This window comes from Drosophila simulans, chromosome 3L (assembly GCF_016746395.2).
Source record: "Drosophila simulans strain w501 chromosome 3L, Prin_Dsim_3.1, whole genome shotgun sequence".
NCBI lineage: Eukaryota > Metazoa > Arthropoda > Insecta > Diptera > Drosophilidae > Drosophila > Drosophila simulans.
Window position 1 is genome coordinate 10,483,337 of NC_052522.2, and position 27,941 is coordinate 10,511,277.

Consider the following 27,941-nt stretch of genomic DNA (forward strand, 5'->3'; position numbering starts at 1 on the left):
CAGAGAGCCAGCCACAAACTTAACACATAATTAAATTCACGTTTCATCACTCATTTCCGATATCAAATCCTCCACATGCCTTATCCATGTTACAGCTCCGATACGAAGTTAGTACTGTTATTTAGTTGAGACCGCGAGGAATCCAGCAACCTTATACCATATACCATATATCATTATACCATATGATACCACGATCGTCGCCTAGGACTGTTTGATTTTGTTCCACTTCAAATGCAAAGTAACAGAGAAACATCGAAAACTAAAGCTAAAACCGTATGATAATTTGTACATATATTTGACAGATGAGGTATTCATCTTCGGTAAACCGAAATCTATATACTCTTCCCATTAGAACAGAACAGAACAGAGCAGAGCAGAACTTCAGGTTTTCGATCCTCCATTGAAGATATGAATATAATATTGACTGAATATTAGCATATACACAGATTAGTAGGAATCTAGCAGAAGCAGAGGCTTGCATAAATCCCTAAACATACGAGGTAAAATAATATATATATATATATATTTTTGATTTATCGGACGGCAGTAAAGTAGGTTTACATTCAGGCGAATCATTCGGAACACAAACCAAATTCACTTTGGGCATGCGAAATCAAAATGTGATCAAAAAATATGAAATTACAAAAACGTAAGAAAACGAGAATAATGAGAAAACAATTAAACGGAAACAAGCAGATGAGAAATTCACAATTATTGTAAGCTAAATACAAATAAAAATAAAAAAAATAACTACAAATGCATTGTAATTCAGTCGGCATCAGTTTCAGTGTGTATGTGTGTTTGAAATTCTATGCTAAATGTAAAACAGTATAAGAATATAACAGTTTTTAAACCAAAATCGACTGATGTTTAAATTGATTGTTTATTTGGGAGGCTCGAATCGCTAATAACTGGGGTTTAAATAAATTAATAAGTCTGTTCCAGCTTTTTCTAAAATTCTTTTTAGATTATTCAGCTTTAATGTAACTTAATTTTAAATGTTAAATTAGATATTCAACTTATTTATTCATTATTATCATATATTTAAATTGATTTTAAAGGAAGCTTGATTTCAATACAAATTTTGAAAATAGGGGTGACCACAAGACTTATCGCACTGCTTGGCCTATCGATATGTATCGACTTTCGCCCACCCCTGGGGCACACACACACACGCCCACTTCTCTTAATTTAGCCAAAGCCAAATAGAAAAAAGAACTAAACCAGCTTTTTTGGCCCCCATTTGTGTTGTTGGTACTGTTCTGTGCGAATAAAAGGCCACGCGATGATAAGCTTTCTGTTCATTGTAAATCGGGCGCTCAGCAGCAGCAGCAGTAGCAGCGGCAGCAGCAGCATCAGCAGTGCAGCGGCATCCTTAACGAACAAGAAGATGACCGCCCCCGGCCCACGCCCCCTTGTCCTGTGCGGTCCCTCGGGATCCGGAAAGAGTACGCTGCTCAAGAGGCTGTTCGCCGAATTCCCCAGCACCTTTGGCTTCAGCATATCGCACACCACGCGGAAGCCGCGTGAGGGCGAGGAGCATGGGGTGCACTACTACTTTGTGGAACGGCCGGAAATGGAGGCAGCCATCGCCGGCGACGAGTTCATCGAGACGGCCGAGTTTACGGGCAATCTGTATGGAACGAGCAAGGCGGCGGTTAGGGAGATCCAGGCACAGGGACGGGTCTGCATACTGGACATCGAACAGAAGGGAGTTGAGCAGATCCGTCGTACTGATCTCAATCCCATACTGATCTTCAACAATCCACCGAGCATCAAGGAGCTGGAGCGACGACTTCGCAAACGTGGCTCCGAAACGGAGGAGTCGCTGAGCAAGCGCCTCAATGCCGCCCAGGTGGAGATCGATTATGGTTTGACGCCCGGCAACTTCCACAAGATCATCAACAACGTGGACATCGATGTGGCCTACGAGGAGTTCCGCAACTTTGTCGTCCAGGAACTCGAGGAGCAGCAGAAGCAGGGAGTATCAGTTAACTTGAAGTAAGGCGAAGCATTTTGCGGGCGAATGTGGAATGATATTAACCTCAATGGGGTGGGGGATCGACGACAGGGAAAGTAAATTATAGAAAACTTATCATTGGAAACCGCAGGAAACTATAGGAAAACCAGGTACTCTTTATATATATTGTAAAGATTTTAATATATAAGAGAAACTCAGAAACTTTCCGAAGATACAGAATAGCAAATTCCACGTTTTAACTAATAGTCTTCTTAAATAAAATAGAAATAATACTCTCCATTTAATAATCGCATATATAAGAGCAATATCAAAATTTTAGTTTTATATAGAAGCAGACTATTTTTGAATTCTAGGACAAACTTTGCTTATATTGTGAAAAATACTTTGTCAGCAGCAGAATATTGTTAGTAAACAATTGCTGGAAATACCGCCAAATGCCAACCAGCGAACTTGACCCAATGTTTCCAATGAAAGTGGACCATAGATTACTTTTCGTGACCCCGATTCCTGGAGCGCCCACCCTGCAAACCACGTTGACTAATGGCATTTATACTTAAGAAATGGCTTGTATTTATTATACTCTCCTCCTGTCCACCTCATCACTGTTGTGCAAATTCGTTGTTCTAGTTGTAATTTTAAGCTGAAATTTGTTGCGCCGCTTCACGGTCGAGAAAACCGGAGAGGGCGATTAAAGTAGAATCAATAAAGCGAACAGTATGCGGGTATATTGTATTTTCACAAAGTTTCTATATATTTCCAACAAAGCCAAACCCGAGAAGGTCAAAATGTTATCTATCGTCAGTGGGATTGTTTATACAGTGGCCGTCTCCACACGCAATCGCTCGATTTTGTCCGCGGCCGCCCTCCTGCTGATGTCTGGAATGCCCGGCTCTATTTGTCGAATGTAATACGCACGCCCACGCGAAAGTCCTGCTCCGAACCTTGGATTACGAGGGATACGCATTGGTCTTATAGTCATGGTGGAGATGCAGTTTGGCCTGGTATCTGGTGCTGCCCGTACCCGATTGTGTTCCATGTGTGCGATGCACCAGGCTGGCAGAGCCATCGATCTTCGTCCGACTGTCCGCACTGCTCCACAGCCCGGCGATGGCCTCCAGAGCCAGTTCCGTCTCCTCATCGTTGTCGTCGTGCTCCGCCGAAACCGTGAGATCGATCTGACGACGCTGGCGAGGCACCGCTGCCGCCAAGCCGACGGAGATGACGAGCAGTAGCAGAAGGTACTGAAGCGCACGCATGTTGAAAACGAACTGAGATCGTCTGGGGATCGATTGTTTGAATATGGCTGATCTTGTGGTGCTGTTCCAGGTTTATTCATTCGATTAAAATCGCTATATTTTAAAGCTCAATTATTTTTTAGCTGATAAAGCGACTGGCTTATCAACGGATTTATTGCTCTCTTCTCATTTCGATTTGCTGTAGATTAATTAGTACTAAGTGTGAATCTAAACCTTGGGCTCCATGATCTGGGCTGGTGGCCAGTCCCACTGCTTGGCAGGCGCGGCTTGGACCAACTTCTCCCAGGGCTTCCAGCCGAGCATTTTGCGCGCCAGGATCAGCTCGTTCTCGGCCTGGACAATCAGCTCCTCCACTTGACCGCAACCGACGGCCTTCTCCAGGGCAGTGATGTCCTTGTGCTGCGGGTAATAATGATCGAGATTGTATTGAAATGTAGATACTTTAAGATATACTATTCTATAATAATTCGCTTCTTTCTGCACTATATTCACAATTGTTTTTGGTGTAAAAAAAGAATAAGATACAAAGGAAATGGGAGGATGAGACAGAAAATAACAAGCTTTAAACCAAAAAACAAGTGTAGGGATCTGTATCTTGGTTGCATGGCTTATATAGGTGGTACATATGGTTTAATGAAGGTACCATCCACTAGGGCAACCAAAACTAGCAAAGTTTCCGAGTAATCTTACTTGGGCCACGGAATCGGCGCGCTGCTTAACCAGTTGCTCCGTGTACTTGCGGTAGCTGGCATCCTGTGGCATCTTGGACACCGCCCGCAGGATCTTGCCATAGAGGGCACAAAGCGTGTGGTGGGGATTGGTGGACACGGCGAGTCCGGTCAAACCTGTGGACTGTAGAAGGAAGCGATGACATAACAATAACAATTGGAGAAAAGAAAGCGAAACTCAAGCGGGGATTAGTCGGTCATTCCCCTTTTGTAGATATCCAGGCAGGTGCTTCACTTGAGTTCCTCGCACTTACCGCCTTAATGATCTTGGCCATGTTTGCAATAGACTTTTAGCCGAAAATGCTTAATTTTCCGCACGACTTTATTTTGTAACAGCTGTTGCCTAGTGCTGTGAAGTGTTGAAGCTATAGCACAGTGTTGTCAAATACTACATCGTAAACTATTGCAGCTAAACGATAGTTTGGCGGCAAGAAATTATTCAAATTGCATTTGAGTTGATAGGATTTAATATTAATAACGAACAATACCCAATAAGAATTAAGAATTAAGAACTTTATATTAGTATTGACGTTTTTAAATGTGTTACTTAAAACACCCAAAAGCAAGAAAAACAGCATTTAAGTAATTTCAATAGGGCGAGAAATGCTCGTGGGATTTTATTTATCACATTTCATTGTTGGTTTTAGAAAAATGAGTGAACTTTAACAAGGACTGAACAATGTGAGTATTATCTAAAGATGCGTGTGTTCATAATACTAAAGTCTACTTAAAATACAAGTTAAACTATGTGGTATTGGCAGGTAAAGCGGCAGCAGTAGCTATATCGTCTCTATCCACTGTAAAGGCTGATATCAGAACATTGACCACCGTGACTATAAAAATGCCGATCACTGTATAATTGTTGATCCTGTTCGCCCGGCAGATATCGTGACCGTTTTTGATGTTATACTGGCCATTCAATATCAGACCCACGCCCACAGCAATCTGGAAATGGAAAAGAAATTATGAGTGTGTGTCATCGAAAATATGGGTATTGACCAAAACAGTGAAATCTGGCTATAATAAACTACTTTGCTTTTATACTAAATGGGCTAAAACTTTGATAACTTTGTATATATTTGTTTTTAATGAATATTCTTATCATCTTAATAAAATTCTGATAGTTTTAATACAAAGAAGTATAGAATTAATACAAATATCTGAATTTACCTGGAATATAATGCTGAGTGAGATGAAGAGCAGACTGGGATAAAAGTAAGGATGTTGGGAGCTCGTCTCCAGCACATAACGCAACTGATTTGCATTCGCGGAGAGGAGTGCCAGGTCCATCATTCCCTGAGCCAGGGTCTTCTTGTGCTGATACGCATTCACATCGGGTATGGGTGTTTCCACGCCGTTGATCGTCACGAAACCGGATCCATTGTATCCCGGAAAGGAGAAACTGGGTCGCCTTCCTCCGTTGGAACCGTTTACATTCACATTACCGTTGCCTCCGTGGCCTCCGTGGCCTCCACCGGTTGAAAAAAGACCGTCATCCACGCCGGGATTGTCACTGCCATCTTTAACAAAGGGACGATCGTCGTTGTCATCATCATCGGTTTCGGGAACTACAAATGAAGCGAATTATTGAAGTCACTTGAAATTGATCACCAACTGCTTAAGCTACTTACACCATAATTGTGGTTTACGCAAATTGTTTAAAGAGCGGGGTTTTATGCAGCATTAGTCACAAGCACAATTAACATATAGACAAGCACAGAAAAAGGATGGAACTTTTTGTTTTCGGAGATAAACGAGTAAGTTGGCATACGAACCTGCTCTGGGCACTCGAAGAGCATTACGTGTCCGTCCGTCGATTGCACCGCCATAGCTGTGTTTGCTGTTGTTTTCCTGTAAGATTTCAATAAAATCGTTTCCGGAATATAAACAACTTTGCCTGCAAGTCCATTGTCTCAAAATGCAAATTCATTTTGCCAAACAGCACAGCTTCTGTACGCCAGCTTTGATAAACTTGCAAGTTTTGATTAATGCAATTATATGCTAAGTAGTATTTATCTGTAGGATTATGCAGCTGCAATATGTTTCAGAACTGTTCAGTAAGTTTGAACACAAAAAACGATAAGCCACAAGGACAGAAATGCTTTGAAAATTGCGACAAACATGTATTTTTCATAAATAAAATAGTATTTTAAAAGATAAGAATGTAAATAAGCTATTTTTTATGATCATGCTCTAATTGAAAGATTTTTTTAAGTCTGCCTGTAGCTATGAGTCACAAAAATAGATTTCCCCTGCAGCAAAACGAGGGATTTGTGAGATTTCTCTTTTCTTTATCTAAAAAATTAGACAGCAAACATTAAGCTACTCCAGCTATGATTGTTTGCTTAAAAACTTAGTAACTTTAGGCAAGTCAAAATACTCATACTTCAGCAATTTAATATGAATTTTAAAATCGTATCTCTTAAAAAATGTAGTTCATAAATTTATTTATTTTTTTTTTATTTTATTTTTTCCGCCTCAGCTTTTAATTTTCCCGAAAAATTGTGGGAATACCCTCCGTAGTTTACACAAAAATTAACAAGCAGTGCGAAACTATATATATGTTTTTTGAACAGGTAAATACACATTTTAACGATCTATCCGTAAAGTAAATAAATCACCGGTTTTTAGGAATTTGTTTACCTTCCCCCAGTTTAATGATAATGAAGCTTTAGCTCACTGTATTTCTCACCAAAGTTTTATCATCTCCCAGTGGCACTTTATCCATTTCCAGCGTAATATGCTCTAAGTTACTCATTTTACGATTAATTAATTAATTAATTAATTGCAATTAATATGTGTTTGGGCAATTACAAGTGAGGAATTCAATGCAAAGATACTCTAAGAATTTCTTTGTTTGTTCTTATGTTGTATCTCTTTATCTAGATCTTCTCGTGCAAATCACTCTGTTGCTTATTTATTATTATTTTTTCGGCTTGTGTTTTTAATACTCGTGCGCGATTTGCGACCGCTCAGCACGCTATTTCTCGGACAACTGACCAGAGACACCATTGATATGGCGAATATTCTCTTGGCTCCACTTGTTTGGCCGGTTGTTTCCCCAAACAATCAGCCATTGGGGATTTCACGTTCTCATTCTACAGAGTTACAACAAGTTTTTTGTTGATGTAATATGAAGATTTTCTGAGCACAATGGGAGTTGATATATGTACACAGAAAGAGTCATTAAATTAAAAAAAATTGGATTTATTATTTAACACTTTATAAATTATAACAGTTATAAAATATGCTTAAAATCTATACAAATATTTCATTAATATTCTAATCATATTAAAATTATAAAATAAAACATAAATTAGGAAAATATAGATATATATATAAATAAGGAAAAGATATAATAAAATATATTTATAAAATAGTTCAAATTAAGGAAATATTTGACTTAAGCTCCTTATTTTTCTAACTGTATGAACAAGGTGTTTGAAGCTAAAGCCTCTCCATCTCTTTTTCCCCTTCAGCTTTCTCTCTGTCTAATGTTATATGCCCCTCTCTTTCTGCTAGTGAATTATTTCCGCAGTCTAGCACGCTAAGTTCCTCGTTCGCATTAAAATGCATTCGGCTCACAATTAATGCTTATACGTCACTGCACTCAGCGCGATAACCCAGAGCACTAATATATGTTTATAGTATAGTATATACATAGACTAGATGGGCTGCTCTTTTTTTGCTACCGTTTTGAAAAAACGCGAGTTCTTGGAAAATGCCCAAATGAGCTAGCCGGAAAATGTCACGGGGAATATTTACGTTTCCCTCGATTAAAATTAGTCATCAAGTGAGAGAAGGCAATTCAATGAGGACTTTCACAACTGAAGAACAATCGCAATCAAGTTCTTTTGGCTTATCGAGCATAAAAAAAATTGAGAATAAGAAAACCGGTTGAGGAGAGATGCTACCATATATGTACACATACATATTTACATACATTTCAAGAGTTTTTACTCTGAGCATCTGTATGAAATTCCCGATGGGAATCTGTAGGGACCGACACCAAATGGCATTAAATATTTCTTGTATTTATTTTTGGCAAATGGGATTTTTGACTTTGTTTAAATGGACATGCGTTTTGGGTGTCATGCTAGAATTTTGATGTCAATAATAAGCAAAGATTATTTATTATATTATTGTATTTTTCACTTAAATTGTAGTACAAACAATTTAAATCACCTAAAATGATCAATGTATTAAAAACTAATTAAACTGAGTTGGTCTAAAGCTTTAAATATGGTTTACTTATGAATGCAATAAACACTGTGTTTCCCAAGTAATTAATAGTAACATCAAATATCAAACAAACAAGTAAACCGAAAAGTAAATTAACTTTTATTTTGTAGAATAATTTTAAATTATGGCGGGCTTGTTGGTTGCACACTTTACAGCACTGTCTCTCAAATTTGCGTCCTTTTCAGGCATGTTGAGTTACATTTTCGAATACAACACATACATATAATTAATCAACATACAAATATCTTTATTATGTATTTTTCTCAAATATATATTTGTTAAATGAAACCATTTTATTAAAAAATGTTTGAAGCGTTTTTTTTTAACGATTTTTGCGCAGTTCAAAGGTTGTGGTGACTTTTATCGCGGACTCAAACCATAAAATACATTGTTGAACACCAATTGATTTTCCCGCGAAAGTTGTGTGGTGAAAACAATAAGTTCAAACAAGCAATGTAAAAAGTGAAGTGAAATGCGGTTTATAAATGAAAGCGTAATCCGCACCACAAATTAACATTTTCTGTCTTAAAATCTCCTTTCAAAGACATTCACTGTCTTTATTTAAGGTTTCAATTCAGGCTTTCCAGTCATACACAACTTTAGTTAATTAGTCGTTTCGGTTAATATGGTAATTGAATGTGCATACGGAAATTCGAAACTATACATCAGCGTACAAGTGGAGAATGCATGGCTATAATCCGGCAACTGTTATGTCATTGGGCTTGCATAAATTATGATTGTGGGTTGGCGGGGTGTGCGTGTGTGTGTGATAAGCGTAATGTCAGGTGGGTGTGCATCAAGTCCTTTGGCCCAAATCGATACAAATATGTAAGCGAAACAGCGAAGGCTGCATTTTTGCCATCAAATATTTAACATATGTATAAGAAAACTATATATATTTGGGAATTAAGATGGCTTACTTGTACTCACTATGATATTAATGAGTCTATATAACGTTGTGCTAGAGAAGTTTATAATTCTTTAATAAAGTTTTGGCTGAGAGCAGAAATTCCCAATTATTGTTACTAGTAAGCCCCCTTTCACATGCATTAATCGGAATCCCAATATTCCACAACCCATTATTGCGGACCCTGCTGTGCTCGTATCTACAAGGACAAACAATCATGTCCTACACTTGTTCCCATACTCCAGCATCCGTATGCATGCATAATCGGACAGCCCCAAACCGAAATGGCGAGCACGTAAACGGAAATCCAACGACAATCGCACATTTCCCAATAATTATATTTCAATGCATCAGAATTTCAGCACGACAGTTGTCTGGTTTCCGCCGGACAACAACAAATGGTGAATAATAACAACACCAGCACCAGCATCATCATCATCATCACCATCATTGGTTTATCGTCGTTGGCAGGAAGAGCAGCAGCTGGAGCAGCTGGAGATGGAGCAGGAGCAGGAGCAGGAGCTGGAGCATCATCGTCATCGTCAACGCCATTGATACAGTTATGAAAGCCGGGGAGCATAACAAAGGCCTCCTGGTCAGCTCACGTCCACATGCCACACAGCCACCCACTGAGCACTGCCCCTCGAAAGTCCTTGCTGTTCTGCGGTCGGTCAGTTCACTGGGTTGGGATTGGGCATGGGATTGGGTCTGGGTTGGATGGGGTTCCGAATGGGTGGTGCTGGCCTTTGTGGGCCGTCCACCGGTGTGGTGTGGTTGGTCATTATCTGTTTAACAGTTCCACATTTAACGATGAAACGTCCGCTGGCACTGCCAGCTCGTCATGATATGGCCACATTTGAGTGGGCGGCTCAGAATGGCTCGTATGCCTCCCACTTCCCGTAATTCCCTTACGCCAATCCGACTGCTAGAGATGGTCAAATTCAGCAAAGTTTTAATGGAAATGGTAAGTTAGGTTTCGTTTTAATGGGCTTATTTCAAGCGCAAATGGCTTGAGCAAAAAGTAAATTTCGGAGTAAAATGCTCTATGAAATCTAAGGAATACAAAAACAATAAAACTTTGTGTGAATCAATAGATATGTAAATTCTGTTGCTTATTTCGCAATCTATTGAAAAACAGTGCTAAAAATTTGAAAACGCAAAATTATTTTGTTCACCTTAATATAAGTGTTTGTAATTGTTGAGAATACCTTTCGTTCATTACCTTTTATAAGTATCCTAAAATATCAGTTGCCTATTTAAATATTCTTCTAACGTTTTAGAAGTGATAAGCCAAAAATATAGTTTGATTTAGTTCAACAAAGAAATTATTTTTATTAAGGAAAGAGATTAAACTAATTTTTCTAACTTACAAAATAGTTCCTAATAATGTAATGCAATGCATTAAGTCAAACTGGAAGCACTTTAACTAGATTATTCCTTAAATGAAATGAGTAGCCATATACGCTGGGCCATCCCTGATATTTGCCGCCCCATGTGGCACATCCTCGCATATTCTGTATTACAAACGGACAATCAATGGACAGGCATGGGGCCAATAAGTTTATTACTTACCTCGGCGCATTGCCCAACCAACCATGCTCGGATCGGGATTGTTGGAACAGGAGTAGGTGGTTCAGGATAGCACAGGACGAGTCCTTGAGCAGGAAATGGACATACTCACACACACGCAGATGTTCGACATCGCAACGCATCATCTTGCCGTGTATAATTCATGAAATGCACATCATTGCCTCAATAATGATTGCCGTTACACACACTCAGCCACACTCGCACACACACAGTAGCACGCCCCAATGGATCTGTATACAAAATGTATTTGCCTGCGATGGCAGGGGGAATCCCAGAATTTATCTGTTCATGTGTGTGTGTGTGTGTGGGCGGATGACTTGGTATTTGTGGGTATCCCGTTGCTTTGTTGATTGTTGAATTAGATGGCAGATACCAACTAAATTTTATGTCAGTGATTCATACATTTTCAATGCCGTTTGTTGCATAACCAAATGGAGATATTGGCTTTAGCTTTACTCATCGAATTTTAGTTAGCCACACTATAAGCTTCAAATAATTCGTGTTTCTACAATAGTCAGCCGATATTGTCTGCTTAAAATGTATTGCCACAATTCCTATTATCAATTGAACTTAATGTGCAAAGGATTATTAATCGAATTTTAGTCAGCACTCAACATTTAAGCTGGAATTGCAAGAAATATAAATCAAAAACAAATTCAATTGCATAATGCTTGCGAGTAAGCCTTCAAACAGTATCTGAATTGAATTATAAACTTATCCTTTGCCTTTGTTAATCGATTTTCCCTTTCCCCGCCGATTTATTGCAATCACAAATATTTAATTTTCCCACCTGCCCATGTAAAACAACATTTCTCTCTCGGGTCATCAACAAATTTGCCATCTTAACTTGATTGGAAATGAAATAAATTGATAGTTGCTTGATAACAAGCATTTTGCTTGAGTTTTCTGATGGGGCTCAGGCGTGGGAAGATACCTGCCAAAACAATGTGTGGTTAGGCGGGCAAAAGGAGTTGCTTTTCCACATTCACAAGGCTTAAAGTATCGACGAGTGCAACTGACTGATACTTGGCCTCAACTCCATCATTCACTCCATCAACGAAACACTTCGATTGCGGCTAGCATCCTTGCTGTGGAAACATTTGAAGCACAACACTTGAAAATATTTTGTACAAATTAAAAAAAATAATTAATGAACTTATGGATAAACTCATGCTATATTAGGAATAATATTTCAATATTTTATATTTAGAAAAAAAGATTAATGCACACTTCTGCATTTATTTTCATTTTAATTATCACAGCTTTGATTTTAATTTAAAAGGATACTTGCTTTTTATATGTATTTAAATGTTGTATATGGTCAATTATAAAAGTGATTTATGTAAAATGGTTAATCTTCTGGCATTTTTATGGAAATAAATGCTTGTGATTCGAGGTTCATAAATATTAAAATAAATATGGGAAACTACATACATATATGAAATATAGTTAGTTATACGTAATTATTAATTATTGAATGCTAATAATTTGTTGCAGTGAAGACACAAGCAACCTAAAACAAGTTCACTCACACACACACACGCACTTAAAGCGTCATTATTAGCACAACAGAGGGGATGAGCAAGTGGAATAGAGGTGGACGGGTGGGCCATTATGCCCACTTGTGAGGCAACACATTCACATCCACATGCCACCCTGCCCACCTGCCCACTGTCACGCCCACTTGCAAGCCCAGTTCCACGCCCCCAAAAACGGACATGGAGGCCGAGCCTTCTTGTTGACACACTTCTGCCAACAGTTGATCTTGTGGCCGACCGCAGGCATGCGGATTAAATCCATAAAGGATACGCACACATGTTCATTTGATATGCAGACGTGTGTGGCAGTGTGTGCCTGCGCGTGTGTGTGTGTGCGTCTATGAAATTTTAAGCACGTCCGTTTCATGCCTAACGAGCCCCATTTCCAGGCCCCGAGCGAGATGGCAAGTGGGACAGGCGAAAAGTGAGCGAGAGAGCAAGTTGCAAGGATATGGAGCGCCCGAAAGTAGGCAACAAATTGTAGCTGCTTGTGCGTACAGTGCAATATCTTGGCCAAAAGCAAATCGGTAATGATTATTCAATGATTCAAAATACTCTAACAATCCGATTCTCATTAAGTTCAATTAACATGAAAAAGGAATTTTAAAGCTTACACAGCAAGAATAGCTTTTAACAATAATGTATGTATTAGTGAATTTATTTTCCTTTTAAATAAACATACAATTAACATAACTCAAGTTCATTAAAATACAAACAAGCTTATATATATTCATTAACAAATTTTATAAGCTCTGAAAGCGTATAAAGCACTTCAAAAGGCTTATGAAACCCTTTGAAAGGATATATGCATTAAGTACTGCCCCCAAACACACACACAAACACGCGTGCACATTGAAGTTGTATTGTGTGCTGTATGTATTATGTTTACAAATCACACCTAATAACAATTGAGCAAGGATTTAGCACGTCCCTTTCGCCCTTCCGATGCTCGGAAAATTGTTGAGAGTTTTGTGTGGCTTTTTGGGTTAATTAAAATATGCAAGCAAATAAAATGAAATTGTTGCAATGACAACCCCTCGCCCTTGCCCCTTGCCCCTTGCCATTCCATTCCTTTCCCAATTAGATGTGGCGTAAATTGTGGTCGGGTTTTTGTTTACTTGTTGGCTTACACGGGGCCTAACGGTAAGCGGTGTGGCAAGGTATGAAAATGCATTTTTAATTTCATTTAATTTGCTTCGCTTTCTGCTCGCCAGAGTGAAAATGAAATTGATTAACGCTGTAAAACTCTTGTACATTTTCATAATAACCCGGCCGACAGTGGCCGCACAAAAAAGGGCCAAACGACTGAAACCAAAATGAATAAAACCCAAAAAAAAAAAAATGGTTAAATAAATAAATTAAAATCAATAAAAACCACAAAAGCACACACATATGTATGTACGCTTGTCTGTGTGGCAGGGAGCCATTTTAACATGCACATTATTACAATTAAAATTAATTTAATAATAAATTCCAAAATAATTACATTTCACTTGTTTAAATAAACGTTTCTCGACCATGGAATGGACTCGGCGTGAAGGACCAACAAATAAAAATGATACCGGTAAATGCTTGTGCGTGTGAGTATCTGTGTTTACAATGTGTTATTGTGTGTGTAGTGTGTCACTGGCCAATTGGCAATCTGCTGCACAACTTTATGCCAAAAAGCAAAAATAAAGTGCAGAATTTAAATAAATTGTATGCTCTTTGATGTAACAGGGTATGTGTGCTCTTTGATTTTTATATTTTCTTATTTAGAAAAAATTTCCAAATGTTGAAATTACTTAATAATAAGCAGATTCTTTTTGATTTTCATAATATAGTATTTGTAAAAAAGAAAAACAACCGCTTAGCTTTTTTTCATATTTTTAATATTATTTGTTCTTTAAACATTTTTAAGTCTATTGAGGTCAATTTCATTAAATTGCCTTCTATCTAATAATTATTCAGCATAAAATCCTTTAAAATTTTTTAAGTTGATAACTCCGAGATACAAAACGTATCTAAGATACAAATGCGTTCCACCCGAATAAATCTCTCGCATAGATCGTCGGGTAAGAGAAATACAATTTTCTGCTTTATATTTGCATTAAAAATTCAACATTTTTCCCGAATCTTTTGCACAGCCATCGCATAAATAAAATGCCACACACCATATATACAAAAGAAGTACATATATGTATGTATGTATGTGTATATGCATATATATTTGTCAGTCCTGTGTGTCATGTGTATGTCTCTGTATAAGTAAGTGGAGTGTCCTGCGAATGTTTCTGTGCTGTTTGCTCCTTTTTTGCGTGTGCTTTTATTTGTTAATTTGTATGGAAAATCACTTTTTGCCAGCGAGCTGGCCTCGTATAAAAGCAGCGAACATTTTGGGTGTGGGTTCGAGTGTAAATAAAACCCATTTAAAAAATTACGCTGTTTTTATAAGGTAACAATGCATACAACAATTTACACACGTGTGTGCGGATGATGCAAATTTGCATAACATTTTTGCCAGGGACCACAGGGCGGGGGCAACGACCACGCCCCCGCATTTCACACACACAAACAATTGTGCGCAGAATACTAGCATCTTGATTAAAAAATCTGAAGGATGTTGTTCTGTTGTATATTGTTTATTTTAAAAGACCACGAAATATTATTACCTATTGATTAGTTTCTGATTTATTTATTACAAATATAATCATCATAATTAAGCTATATATTTTTAAAATGTATCATGTATAATAATTACTTACTGATATATATTATTTTGAGCACGACTGTGCTTACATATAGGTTTGCTCGGGCATATAAATTCACATAATAAGTACTTCGTCCTGGCGCCCGTGTCGGGTTTCCTGTGGTTTGCGGATGCTTGTGTTGTTGCTGCTCTTTCGACAGTTGTTGTTGTTGTTGTTGTTGTTGCTGTTGTTGTTGTTGTTGCTGTTCAGGTTGCTGTTGTTAACGTTGATTCGCGACAAAAACAACAACAATCAAAAGCAAAAACGGCAACAGGAAAAGCGTATGACAGGGATATCATCCAGGGATATACAATTTGGTGGGTCATTATCCCTGCTCCTCCGCTGCTCCGCAACTCCTGTTTTGACTGCGGTTTCAAATATGGCAAATAATTGTGAAATATTTCTGGATTTTGGCTCTGCGCTTCCTATATTATCATCATATGCATTATTATGGCCGTACGCCATCTGGCGGCTGTTTTTGTTGATCCTTCTAGCCATTTTTGTGTCGCTGCTGCTTATTGTTTATTGGTTTATTGTAAATTACTCGGCTATAAATTAAAATAACATACTGTTTAAATGTGTAATCACAGTTGGTTAGCCAAAATATCTGACAGTTGCGTTATGAACAAAGCAAATGTTTATCCTAGTTGTGTTTTAACAAATGTTTTTGATTTCTTTTGAAAGGCAATAATATTTCTAAAACATAAAAAAATGATGCTTTATTTAGAAACAGCAACTTATCACATTTCCAGACACTTCTATGTATGAAAACTTATTGTTAGCCGCCTTAAAGCACACAATAGTATCGCAATAACAATTACAAGAGCAGCGAAAGCAAACTGCAATAAACTACAACACAAACTCCGCAGGACTTTCCACTTCCCGCTGCAGACGGATCTATCCCATTCTACGGCTGTTGCTGCCGCTTTCCACTTTCTTTCAGCCAGCTTCTTGTGTTGGCAGCGAAATTGCGTTGAATGTTACCTGCCATTTGGCAGGACACACATACACGCAGGGTCCAGGATCCCTTTTAACCCGGGATTCTGCACCACCATCGGCCTCCGCTCCTCTCGTCTCCGCCAGTCGAGTATTAAGTAAATGTTGGGGCCTAGGACCTGGGTCCTATATGTAAGTGTTTTTGCGCATGTTGGGGGTGAGGAAGGGGGCGGGGAGGGGCGGTACTATATACAAAGGAGTTGTCTACAGCATGCATATGCAACATGAAGGACTCGTGCTACTCTGCTACTCCTCCTCGATTTCCTTACAGTCCCTTTCATTATTGCGTTTTCGTTCTATGTGGCAGACAACAGACAGGACACCGGTGAAAGGATGGCACGATTGGTAGGTTGTTGGGATGGCTGCTAAAGGTGCTCAACGATGCTCGCTTGGCGTTTATTTGTTGCCCCCCTTTGTGCTTCGGTTTTGGGTTCGGTTTGGTTGTTTGTTGCTTGCCACGCCAGTCAGCCAGCATTCTGGCCCACAGAGTACAACAGCCGGAGCTGCAACTTTTCCATTAAATCTTCCTTGCCACTCCTTGCGGCTTAGAGATGAGCCGTGATCATCAGGTAAAAACGGTTAAAGTGCTTAAAATATCCAGAAGCAAAACGCGAAAGAAAATCCGATTGGTGTCCATTTTGTCACTAGCTTTTAATTTAATTTTCTTTGTAAACGTATTAATTTAAATAAAAAACCAATTTACTTGGTATAAAATATTACAATTCATATTAAAAATTTAAATACTTATTTTTGTTCCACTTTGAATAGTTTGTTTTAAGATTATCAGATCAGTACGAATATTTTGTATATATATAAAATATATAAAAAACTTCTTTAGTTCACTGGTTATTTGGAAGGCCCTTTCATATAAAAGTTAAATTTAAAAATTTTAAACCAGTTAAATACCTAAAATTTACATTCTTTATAAGTTATGCTAATCCACAGACTGGAATCAATATTTTCACGATCACATCTCTAAAGCGTATCTAAATGTATGCCCGCCCACTCTTTTTAATTTTGTTTAAGCGGTCCTTTTCTACTCGCCGCCATTGTCATTGTCTAGACTTCTGTCTATTGGGTTGATAGCCTGGCTGCGCCCATACTAAAAATTTAAGCCAGACCCTCCATGTCGCATACTTAATATTTGTCTGCTGTAAACTTAAATTAATCATACGCATCGTTGTGCAGCATAAAAATTGGCAAAACTTTTGTGCCTTTCGTTCGGCAACGATGTTCAAAGGGCAGCAAATGTTCGAATTGAGCCATTGCAATGGCTGCCCCAAACTTCAGTTATCCTTGCAGTACCACCTTGCGGAGCAAACAAATAAGTGTGTCCTGTCCGTACGTGCGTGTCCTTTGCCGTCCCTGCTGCCTCTGTGCAGTATATTTGTTGACATGTAATTGTAACTAAATATTTTAAATTGCTTTAAAATAAAGAGAAAAGCTTAACGCCCGTTCCGCCCTCGTTTCCAAAAAAGGTTATGCAAATGACAAAGTTTGCAGGATGCACACACACACTCGTGCATTAAGAGCGAGATGGAATGAGGAGCGGGGGAGCGGAGAGTGGATGCGAAAGATATATGCGGCAGGTGAGGATGCAACGTTTGTGTAAATAACATAAAATTCGTATTTATACACAGCATGCAAGTAAACAGTAGAGTGGGCACATAAGGGGGCGTTGTGGAAATGGAGGCGTGGCACGGGGGGGGGCAGGTTGCAACAGCAGCTGAGGAGAATCATGAAATTTCTGTTTGCATTTTACATTTGACTGCGTGTCGGTGTCAGGATAACTACGTGTCCGTGTCCTTGTGTGGGTGTGTTTGGATATGCGAGCTCATATATGTATGTGTTTTTCGGTTTGTGTGTGCCTGAGTATATTTATAGTGGAATGAGAGTACATCACTCGTGGTGTTTGCGTGTGTGTGTGTGGGTGTGCCGGGGCCTGATATGTGGAAATGCTTTTATCAGTGGCAGACGTAAAACAAGTGAGAAATACTTTAGTATTAACACTGATAGTACTTTTGCCATATCCTGTTTAATATTTAAATAAATAATTCATCTTAATCATATTAAGTATAGAAAATAACACAGAAAAACAATGCTTTTTAAAATCATACACGTCTTAAAATTCAATAAATACAAAAATGGGGTTACAACGTACCACGTTGGGCGCCACTAACCTCATTAGTTGTATAACATATCACATTACTTTTGATTTCAATTGAATGTCTTCACTGATATACCCAGAAGACCACCCTCTGCAAACATTGAGATAGCATTTTACAGCCATGAAATTTGCAGTTTATTGCCTTCGTTTTTATGTGGGCGGTAGACGAGATAGAGAGGGAGTTAAACCGCACACAGGCGGGAATGGGAGTGAAAGAGACACAGTATTGTTGCCGTTACAAATTAATTGCATTTCGGCAAAGAGCTAAAACATCGATTTGCATTTGTATTTTGTAATTTCTGATGTTGCGTTTTGTGCATAATAAATGTCAATGCTGGAGGGCGGAGGGCGTGGACGTGTAATTAACACCACAAAGGAAACTCCCATCGCACTTGTCAGCGAGTCACTTAAGAGACTCCGCGACCTTCAATCATCAATCAGTCCAGCAACCAATCATTCGATGGTGAGCACAGCGAAAAAAAAAAACAAGTTTCTTAACCGCATTCTTCAACGCAAGCGGAGACAATTTAGAGTCGTAAATAGTTACAGTCGTCGACAGCTATGTGAAAATATGATCGAGAGTTATCGATAGCCATTCAATAGATCGCGAAAAAGAGAGATATCATTCGAAAGCTACAGAAAAAAAAGACTATTGAGCGGTGAAGAGAAGTTAATTAGGCGCCCGTGCTAATTGTCACAGTGTCTTCTCTTTTTCTCCACCTGTTCTCCCAGTTACTTCAATTAGTTTTACATGCACTTTGGCGCCTGCTACTAAAAAACTGGTTTCCCAATCGCCTTCTCTCTCTTTCTTTCTTGTTGGAGAAATGAGCTAAAGAAAAGAGATAGTAATATATGTTCGAAGAGAGCAGGACAGCGTTGTAACTATCGCTGACATTTAAGCCCAGCTCATTGGTAATATTAATTAACAGAATTAATAAAACATTTGTGCGAGTATCTGGAGCCAGCGAGAAATATTAATTAACTCGAACCGCTTTGAGTAACTTGCTTCCGTTGGCACTGCAGCAGGTGGGCCAGGATTGGTTCGATGGAGGGGTGGTGGCTGCGGCGGTGGCGCGTCGTTGTGTGTTATACAATAATTAAGTTTTCAGCACCTGCGTGAGTCCAAGTTGGATCCGCTACCGCTGCAGCTGCTCGTTTGCAGCTCTTAAGCTTGTCCAGACAACCAGCCCGATGCCAATGAGCGGCTCCAAAGATTTACCAGAGTTGGGCGCTGTGAGTGAAAGGGCTACAAAAATTTTAATTAAAAAAATAACGTTCATATTTTTCATGTTTTAGATATGTTCTGTTAATAATTTTGGTCAAGATTATTAACATGAATTGTTATTAAATCTGATAAGAGTAAAATAGACCCAACGTTGGGCGCCATTTAATTCCCTTCTGCCTTAATGTATAAAATAAAAAAAAAACCTTGGGCGCCAATTATGAACCTCCATTCCGCACCTGCTTACCAAAACCGAAAAATTTCTTTACAAAACTGTCGCCCGATCGCCTCGACCGACTGTCGCTTTTTGGTGGCCAGTGCGGCGCATGTTTGGGCCGCTTTACATGGCTTGGCCAGTTTCAAATTTCAGTCCTGTTTGGCACCACGGCTCCCTCGTCGTCGCTTCTCGTTTAGCAACTGTTTCTTGATCGTTTCCTTGCTCCTGTTTCGGGTTATGCGTGAGCGGCGCTGTTGACGTGTTTGTTGCACATGCGCATTAACCTGGCCGCAAATTGTAATTACCACAACGCATTACAACATAATTTCCAATTGCCCCGCCCACCCTCTCCGGCTCCCTTGGGTGTGAATTTAATGATACGAGCAAAAAAGGTCTGGGCGAGAGGATCAGACAGATGCCGAAAGAAAGTTCGCCCCAATTGCCGTGTCTAAGTGGCAGTGGCAGGCGAAGTGAAGGGCAGTCTTTCTGGTAATAACATAATAAGCCAAAATATTGTTGGCATTGGAATTCAATTAGTCAAAATGCAGCAGCAAAAAGGTGGGTATGTGAAAGGAAGCTGGAAGGTAGATGATGTCGTCCACCACCAACAGCCCGCTTCTCACCCAGTTTGAGGTCAATTGTCGAGAATCTCGGTGTCTGCAGCTGAGGGCCAACGCGAAGACCAACATCAGGTTCGATCCCAAGCACGTGCACTCGACCAGTTTTCTGTGGGCTGCCCTCTAGACAAATTGACCAGGCTTCGGATTCGGTTGCGGCTTACCAGTGGCCAACTCCTCTTACCTGTTCCTGTTTGCTCTCCACATGTGCACCACTTGTTCATGTGTGTGTGTGCCTGTGTGTGGATGCCATCAGGTGTCGTGTATTTTGTCAGATATATTTGCGTTTCGATTTTTCCGCCTCACTGCAGACAGAAGTTGTTCGACCGGCCATGTCGTGATCGGCTGGCAGAGAATGCTGGGATTTGTTTCTACGACCATGAGCTGTTAGGGGGAGGATCCCATATCTGGCCAGTATCAGGGGTTTTTGCTTTGATTTCCTGTGTCAAAGATGGTCCATTATCTATAATGCAAGCTAGGGTCTTACACGTGAATAAAAGTATGGTAAAATATGTAAAAAAGGTTTTGACTTAATTTTAAATTGCATAACACATTCTATTCTATTCTATTTTATAAACAAAACTTTGATTGTAAAAAGTAAATTCCTAATGCGAAAAATAAGTTAAGATAGATAAGATTGTATGAGTTATCGCTACTAAGATCTTAGGAAAAAAAAGAGTTCATAATATCTTGAACTTTTAAAGGTGTTTTGGAACTTCCTTCCAATTTTGCGATGTTTGCATTTCGGGGCTATTGGAGATTCTTTTCTATTGCCCGAAAAAAACTTGACCCAGGTCTAGACAAGCCGAACTGCATTGAAATAGAGGCTGGAGTGAAGTGGAGTGGAGTGAAGCGGATTGCAATGCTCTGGGTTGGATGTTTGGCCGTGGCTGCGGAGCCGCTGCTCAAACTCGTTTCAATTAAAATTCTTGGCCAAGAAGCGACAACAACAGAAGTTGGCAGCAAACAAACAAACCAAGCGACCGACCGAGGAGAAACCAACAAAAAAAAAAAAAAATGGAAAAAGCGGCCAAAGGCAGCAAAAAGACAAATTAAAGGGGATTATGAGAGGAGCAGACAAGCGGAGGATATATCTTATATATAAATACATATATACGTTTATATACATATATGTATGGGAATGCAACTGGCAAGATGCTCCTCTTTTCTCTTCTGTCGTATGCGTGTAAGTAAATTTTTGCAGAAATTGGTGCAGAAGACAAAGGAAAAGCACATAAAATAATATAATAACAGACGCAATCCAAAAGGAGACCGAGACGATGATGACGACGGGCCAATGACTAAATGACTGACTAAGTGCCAAAATGGTGAAGAGAGGGATAAGAGGGATACACCGGAAGAAAATCTGTGGCATAACTAAAATGCAAAGTATATATACGAAGATGCTAGCAACTCAGCAATTGGTTAAATGGTCTTACTAACTTATTTGGCCATCGCATTAAAATCTAATTTAATTTGCTCACATATGTAGTATTTATCTTTTAAACGTTTAATTTTTTGTTATCTGTGCAAATTATTATTTATTTTGCTGTGCAGTATAAAGGGACTTTTGGGACTAAATGCGAAATCGAAACGAGATATCAAGAGGTAGGGCATATGTATACGCATATATGTATGTATATATAAGATACGAGTGCCGCCTTCAACGTCTGTCCTCCCTCTACCACTTGTTCCTCTCGATAACCCCCCCTTTGGAGATCCCATAAGTCCCTCGATCTTCTCATCTTCGATCCATTGCCAGTCGTCGCCGTCGTCGTCGTCGCTCATTATAAATTTTTTTAATCGGCTGCGCTGCTGCACACAGGAAAACATCAAAGATCCGTCTGCCAGAAGCGACCATATCCTCTGGTCGTTCCCCGCCATTTCAGCAGCAGATCCTGCTGCAAGTTTAAATATTTAAAACAAAGTCTCCTTCCATCCACCCGTTGCGCTCCTGCATCTGCAACATTCCTGCCGATCGCTCGCCCCCACCTCCACTTGCGACTCCTCCATCTTTTCCTTTTTTCTGACCGCATCCTCGAAGCCGTGGTCAAGACCCAAACACACTCTGCACATGGTTAATATTTTCCTTGGGTTCTGTTTTTTATTTTTCATTTTTTTTTGTTTTTTTTTTTGGACTGACCTGTCGTCGTCGTCGTCCGTCTGGAACTTCGACTTTGACTCCGTTTCGGTTTCGGTTTTGAATTGGCAACTGTTGGTGTATTTCACCTGGCATCGGTCATTAAATGCCCTCAAAATGCATCCAACAAAAGAGCTCAACAAGTTAAAAAGGGCATAACAACAGGCACAATGCCAGGGTCTCATGCATATTTTTATTCATTTAATATTGTTTATGTACAAAACAAATTGTTCAGGTGCAATGGGCAGCTGATCAACGCGGGGTTATAATCAGATGAATGACTTGGAATTTAAGATAAGGGATTATAAAAAAGAAGCTTTTAAACTAAAAATTGTTCAACAAAACATGAAATACAATTAAGCTATTTAAATAGCATATAATTATATTCTTTTTACAAATTGCAAACGATTAATAACATGTAAACTGAATTTAACTATCTCACCTCATTGCACGACATTTATCTGCAATATAATGTTATTTATTTATCTGATACAAATTTGTATCTAGTTACATTCACATACATATTTTCCTTTAGATTACCACACATAATATTCATATCTGCTTAATGGATTATAATTGAATTTGATTAAATCATTCAGATCATCACTCAATTAAATACACAATCGTCAATGTCAAAAAATTATCATACGAATTCCTTTCATTCACAAACTCATTATTAATTTTTGGCTTTATCATCTTTATCGCTGCGTCATGTTAATTTTTTTTTCGTTTTTTTTTGTTGGGACACATTGCATTTCATATCTTTGCTTTTGTTTTGTATCTCTTGAGTGGCCTTTTGTATCTTTTGTGGCAAGCTTTACATGCTGCAGAAATGGAAGTGAGGATGAGGAAGAGGAATGTGCGTGTGTCGAGTGGCCAAAAAGTGCCAACAACACAAAAGGAGACAAGAAACAACAGGAAGCAGCTGCTAAAAAATTCTTGGAAATATCACATTGCTGCCTTAAAAATGAAATACATGTGCACATGTAGCTTTCATTCACTGTCTCGAACTCGACTTGCATATAATTTAATAAATTCGAAATGAGACAGAGAGATAAGAGCGGCGCAAAAACAACTTCATTATTAGAGAGGAGAAAATCGTACGACTTTGGGGTCAATAGTATCCCAAGGAATTCAATGGGTTCTTTGCATTTGTTGTGGCTCAGGCCGAAAAGAGCTAAGGCCAAGGCAAGTTGGTCCAAAGCAGAAGCTGAAAGAACGTACCACCCCTCTTGCAAAGCCTCCCATCGATACACCGCAAGAAAATAAGTGAGTTACATATTTGAAAGAAAAGTTATTTTTTGTTAAATGAAATTAACATTTACAAACATTTTTAGCTGGCTATAAATGGTAAAGTTGATTTGTTTGTATTTATATGTTTTTTTAAAAAAGAGGAATATTATATATATTAAAATTATAATTTTATAGGTATAATTTTATACTTTCGAACTGGTTTAAAAGTTTGCTGATGGCATTAATCTGCCCCTTTTTTTATACAGCTTTTTTATGCTTTACTTTGACTAATGAGATCCTTTTTTTTTCTTAGTGCACCTCTCACAAGGAAGCGCATTTTTAAATGCCAAAACAAATGGAAAAATTAAAGCCAACGAACGAGGAAGCAAGGGCCAGAAGGGGGAAAGAGATGGCAGTCAAACCTGCCCGCCGAAGAAAGAGTGAGATGCAGCGACTGAGAGTTGACTGTAAAAATGCATCTAAGCCGCTTTTTTTTTTGCTTTTCTTTCCTTGTTTTTTTTTTTTATTATTTTTTTTCTTGCTGCCTAGCTTCTTTTGCTTTTTCAACTTTTACCAACTGGTTTCAGGCCACTCTCCTAAGCCAGGCTCACCCACCACCACCTAACCCCCCACCTACCCCCGCTGCAAGCAACCATCCAAGGCTGACACAGCAGCCGCAACACTTTTATTATATGCCTTCATCTAATAAGCCAACTCCAAAGACCAAGGCGAGCTTCTGCTGAATCTGCGGCCGGAGCAACGGCTATTGAGCTATCCGTGTCCAATTGCCAACTGCAAACTGCAACTCCAACTCCAGATACATACATACTTACATACAACATAGCCGTACTAGTACCCATACTACCCAGTTGCAGTTCTATCGCCCGACGATGATCACCAAACATGATTGTTGTTCAGCTTTGCTGTTTTAACGCCAAATAAAATAAATCAAATTCCTGAGCGGTCGTCGACTAGACGTATGAGCATTTTTCGCCCAAGGATGAATAGAGTGCTGCCACAAAGCTAAACTGTAATTATTGCTTAGTATTTATACATAAAGATTAAATTAATTTAATAATATTATAAACTAATGCTCTGTAATGCATGCGTTTGAGTTTCAATATTTAATATTATTAAATATTAACTTTCAAGTTTAAATATAGACTTATAAAGTCAATCTCCATTGTGAATTAAAACATCATTTTTGGGATTACTACTCTATAAATGTGAAAGAGAGGAACCAAATTCCCACTGCCTCATCACGGTGCTCTTAAAACGGGGATCCTGACTAGATGGCTCTAAAAAAAAGCCTCTTGGCTTTTCAGCTTGACCCCACTCAGCAGAACCACCTCCTTGGACCCTCCTGTGCCGCCTCCCGAGATCCCACCTACTGGCCAATGGCACCAAGTGTCGATCGATGTGGATGTGAATGTGGTGGATGTCGATGTCCTAGGCCATATAATAAACTTGAGGAATGCCGCATGAAGATCGGCAGCAGAACGAGCGCCGAGTCGAAACCAAATGCAAACGGCTACCAAGACGGCGAATGAAGACTCCCAGTTTTGCGGCTCCCAGCTCCATGTCCATGTCCAGCCACAGTTTCAGCTCCAGTTGGAGTCCCGAAACATGTTAAAGGCAGAGATTAAATTCAAATAAATCGACATGGTCGCCTGGAAATGAAAACATTCACAGAACACACGAGACAATAACAACAGCAACTACAGAGGTTGGGGCAGGGATCGAATAGGGGAGCAGGAGGTGGGGCCATAGTGGAGTCACAACAACGATAAGCAGGAACGATCAGTTTAGAGGGGAGTGAATTTAACAGAATCGACTAGCGGAATACCCTGGAAAATGCAAGACAAAACGGTGAGCTTAAAATTTATCCGGTTGTTAAAATCAAAGCATTTCAAAGCTAACAATACTCTATGTGACATTTAAAATTGTTTAAACAATTTAATATTGATTAATATTGCATGCATTATAAAGCATTTTTATTATTATTTTTATAAAGTTTAAACCATATAAGATAATAAATATTTTTTTTATGTTGTCCATATAAACAAACACCTTGTATTACGCTTATGTTTTGTTTAAGCCTTTTATTTAAATTCGAATTATTCTTCTTGAAAACCCAACTTATATACCTTATGCTACCCTCTGTTATAGCCAACGATCCATGAAAATTTTGCCTGCTGCCTGACGATTTGCGTGGCTCAAACACACACTGAACGGCTAAAAAGAGAGATCCCAAAGGAAGGCAGAATGAAGAGAACGGATTTGTGGCAATGAAGGGCTGTAGGGGGCTGGTGCTTGCGGGGAGGGGGAGTGTGCCTCATCAGAGGAGGGGGCGCAGCCAATTTGCGAATATTTTCATTTCAATTGCGCGACGGCTCCCAGGATTGAGCCTCCTCGCCATTCCACTCCAATGCCCCTTCCGTCCATGGCTCCATGTCCATTTCTGATGCCCAGTCTTCTGCGGCCATTGACACACAACAAACACACATACACACACGGAGATGACTGGGATCCCGAAGACCCAGGGCCAGAACCAGAACACAGAAGACAGCTCGGAGCGCTCGGGTTCCTCTCGGGTCACACGTTCCGGGCAAGGCCAACCCGTCAATAGCAGGGGGAGGGTGGAAGGTTTACGGATCTCTGATCTGATCCCCATGCAGGCAGGCAGGTACACAAAACGTCACTTGGCGGGATGATCTATGTATGCAAAGAGTTTTCGGCCAACAGTCACCTGTGCTCTCTCCACACACACACACAGACACATTTCTGATCCCCTTTGGCTGGTTGTCCTCCGGTTCGGGGCCTTTCAAAATAAGATCTGCGGATCGAGACCCCTGAGAAACCCCATCAAGGCTATCATTAGTCCATAAGCCTCGGGCCAAAACTGTTTCGGCTTTTTATTTCGTCTGCTGGTCATAAGGAAACCAAATACCCTGCAAAGGATAACAAGAGAAGTCATACGCAATGTTATTTCACATTTCTTTTATAGGAGAAAAACTAATAGGTACTTGCTGTTTATCCATATATTTGGAATAATTTCTCTTGATAATTTCTTCGATTTTATTTAAAGCAGCTTTTTTTAATGTTAAAACTCAAAGAATTTGTATATATAATTTATTTTATCATTTTCCCAAAATTCATTATTTACAGCGTATTTCTTAGTCGGCACTTGACTTTTCCCCAAATCGTTCTAGTCGCTTATTTCCTTATGCATCATCGCCTTTTGTTTGTGCAAAACTTTCTTAAAAAATTCATTTTTGCAGCGGCTTCTGCTGTTCGCAGTCGACGCCGGCAGCGCTGCCCGGACAGACTAGTTTGGTATCTTGAAGTTGAAATAAAAATTATTTACGATCGTTTTGTCAGCGGCTAAGAACTGGACGCCAGAACTCACAGAGCTCGGACCGCAGAGCGAACCACTGACCACTGACCAGCGACCAGTGACCACTGACCACCGGCCAACGACGACCGGTGTCCATGTGTCCCGGTGTTCGATGTTCGTGGCTTGGTGGCTTTTGGTCACCTTCGGACCAACTGTCGCCGCCCGTTCCGCCCCCTTGACGCCCTCCGTGCCACGCCCTCTTTACCACTTGTTGCTGCTCTTGACTTTGTTGTGTTTCACGCCCATCAAAAACATTGGGCATTCGAGCAGCGACAACTGTTGAATCTGTCTAGAGATGGCAAACTACGAATGCTAGCCATAAAATATTTAAATTATTTAATACTTTAGGATATTCCCATAATTATTTTATATAAGTTTAAAAAATATTTTATATAAGTAAAAAAAATATTTTAAATATTTATTTAGATTTTTGTGTTAATGTAAATATTATTCGGGTTTTATGGCCTTGTTATAAGTTACTCTTTTATTCAATTATTATTTGTATTATTATTCAATTACTATTTATTTATAAAAAATTATAAACTGTTATTTTTTGAATAAACCTTTAAGCGCCAGTACATTTTATATATTAATACATTTAAAAATAAATCAAATTAATACGTTTTTATTATTCTTGTTAAATTTCCTTTATTTTATTATCTCATAAAATATTATACGGCCTTGGGATAAATTTTAGCAAATCCTATTCGAGCATTGGCTTATCTTAAGTAAAAACTGATGGGATTAAGTGCGAATCGAAAGTAAACATTGCGACATATCTCGATACTGCCCATCACCTGTCGGCACAAATTCTTGATTCCCATACTTGTCTCTCAGTTCTCTGCGTTTCTCAAAGATCTCACAGTTCTCGACGAGTAAATCTCATGGCGTTCAGGTTCGGTCGGCGTGTTGCGTGCCGCTTTGGTTAATCGGCTATGAACAGTTATCGGACTGGTTTTAATATTGCTTAGCATTTGTTAT

The 27,941-nt window shown here is 39.2% G+C and overlaps 5 protein-coding genes and 1 long non-coding RNA gene across 7 annotated transcripts; 2 read left to right on the top strand and 4 right to left on the bottom strand.

Moving 5' to 3' along the window:
* The first annotated feature begins 1,126 nt into the window (after nucleotides 1-1,126).
* On the top strand, nucleotides 1,127-2,713 carry LOC27206291 (guanylate kinase). The gene has a single exon (XM_016171284.3). The coding sequence runs from the start codon at nucleotides 1,286-1,288 to the stop codon at nucleotides 2,003-2,005; it is 720 nt and encodes a 239-aa protein (XP_016031358.1). The 5' UTR covers nucleotides 1,127-1,285; the 3' UTR covers nucleotides 2,006-2,713.
* Nucleotides 2,709-3,237, bottom strand: LOC6737570. The gene is made up of 2 exons (XM_016169798.3): nucleotides 3,003-3,237; nucleotides 2,709-2,922 (listed from the first exon to the last, which is right to left on the bottom strand). The coding sequence occupies exons 1-2, from the start codon at nucleotides 3,235-3,237 to the stop codon at nucleotides 2,873-2,875; spliced, it is 285 nt and encodes a 94-aa protein (XP_016031359.1). The 3' UTR covers nucleotides 2,709-2,872.
* Nucleotides 3,238-3,348: 111 nt separating this feature from the next.
* On the bottom strand, nucleotides 3,349-4,374 carry LOC6737571 (NADH dehydrogenase [ubiquinone] 1 alpha subcomplex subunit 5). Its single transcript, XM_002084368.4, has 3 exons — nucleotides 4,220-4,374; nucleotides 3,928-4,089; nucleotides 3,349-3,636 (listed from the first exon to the last, which is right to left on the bottom strand). The coding sequence occupies exons 1-3, from the start codon at nucleotides 4,238-4,240 to the stop codon at nucleotides 3,445-3,447; spliced, it is 375 nt and encodes a 124-aa protein (XP_002084404.1). The 5' UTR covers nucleotides 4,241-4,374; the 3' UTR covers nucleotides 3,349-3,444.
* A 174-nt stretch (nucleotides 4,375-4,548) lies between these two features.
* On the bottom strand, nucleotides 4,549-6,973 carry LOC6737572 (ninjurin-A). Of its 2 annotated transcripts, none has more exons than XM_016169795.3 (4): nucleotides 6,658-6,973; nucleotides 5,741-5,816; nucleotides 5,136-5,485; nucleotides 4,549-4,910 (listed from the first exon to the last, which is right to left on the bottom strand). In XM_016169795.3, exons 1-4 carry the CDS (start codon nucleotides 6,721-6,723, stop codon nucleotides 4,710-4,712), a joined length of 693 nt encoding a protein of 230 aa, XP_016031360.1. In that variant the 5' UTR covers nucleotides 6,724-6,973; the 3' UTR covers nucleotides 4,549-4,709. The 2 variants fall into 2 exon arrangements, with proteins under 2 accessions (XP_016031360.1, XP_002084405.1); XM_002084369.4 differs by having other exon boundaries at nucleotides 5,136-5,533.
* Nucleotides 6,974-19,601: 12,628 nt separating this feature from the next.
* LOC120284768 lies at nucleotides 19,602-26,687 on the top strand. Its single transcript, XR_005544003.2, has 3 exons — nucleotides 19,602-19,870; nucleotides 23,877-25,432; nucleotides 25,733-26,687. It is a non-coding gene; the product is annotated as an uncharacterized LOC120284768 (long non-coding RNA).
* A 123-nt stretch (nucleotides 26,688-26,810) lies between these two features.
* LOC120284767 lies at nucleotides 26,811-27,222 on the bottom strand. Its single transcript, XM_039293535.2, has 2 exons — nucleotides 26,973-27,222; nucleotides 26,811-26,903 (listed from the first exon to the last, which is right to left on the bottom strand). Exons 1-2 carry the CDS (start codon nucleotides 27,220-27,222, stop codon nucleotides 26,833-26,835), a joined length of 321 nt encoding a protein of 106 aa, XP_039149469.1. The 3' UTR covers nucleotides 26,811-26,832.
* Nucleotides 27,223-27,941: the final 719 nt, after the last annotated feature.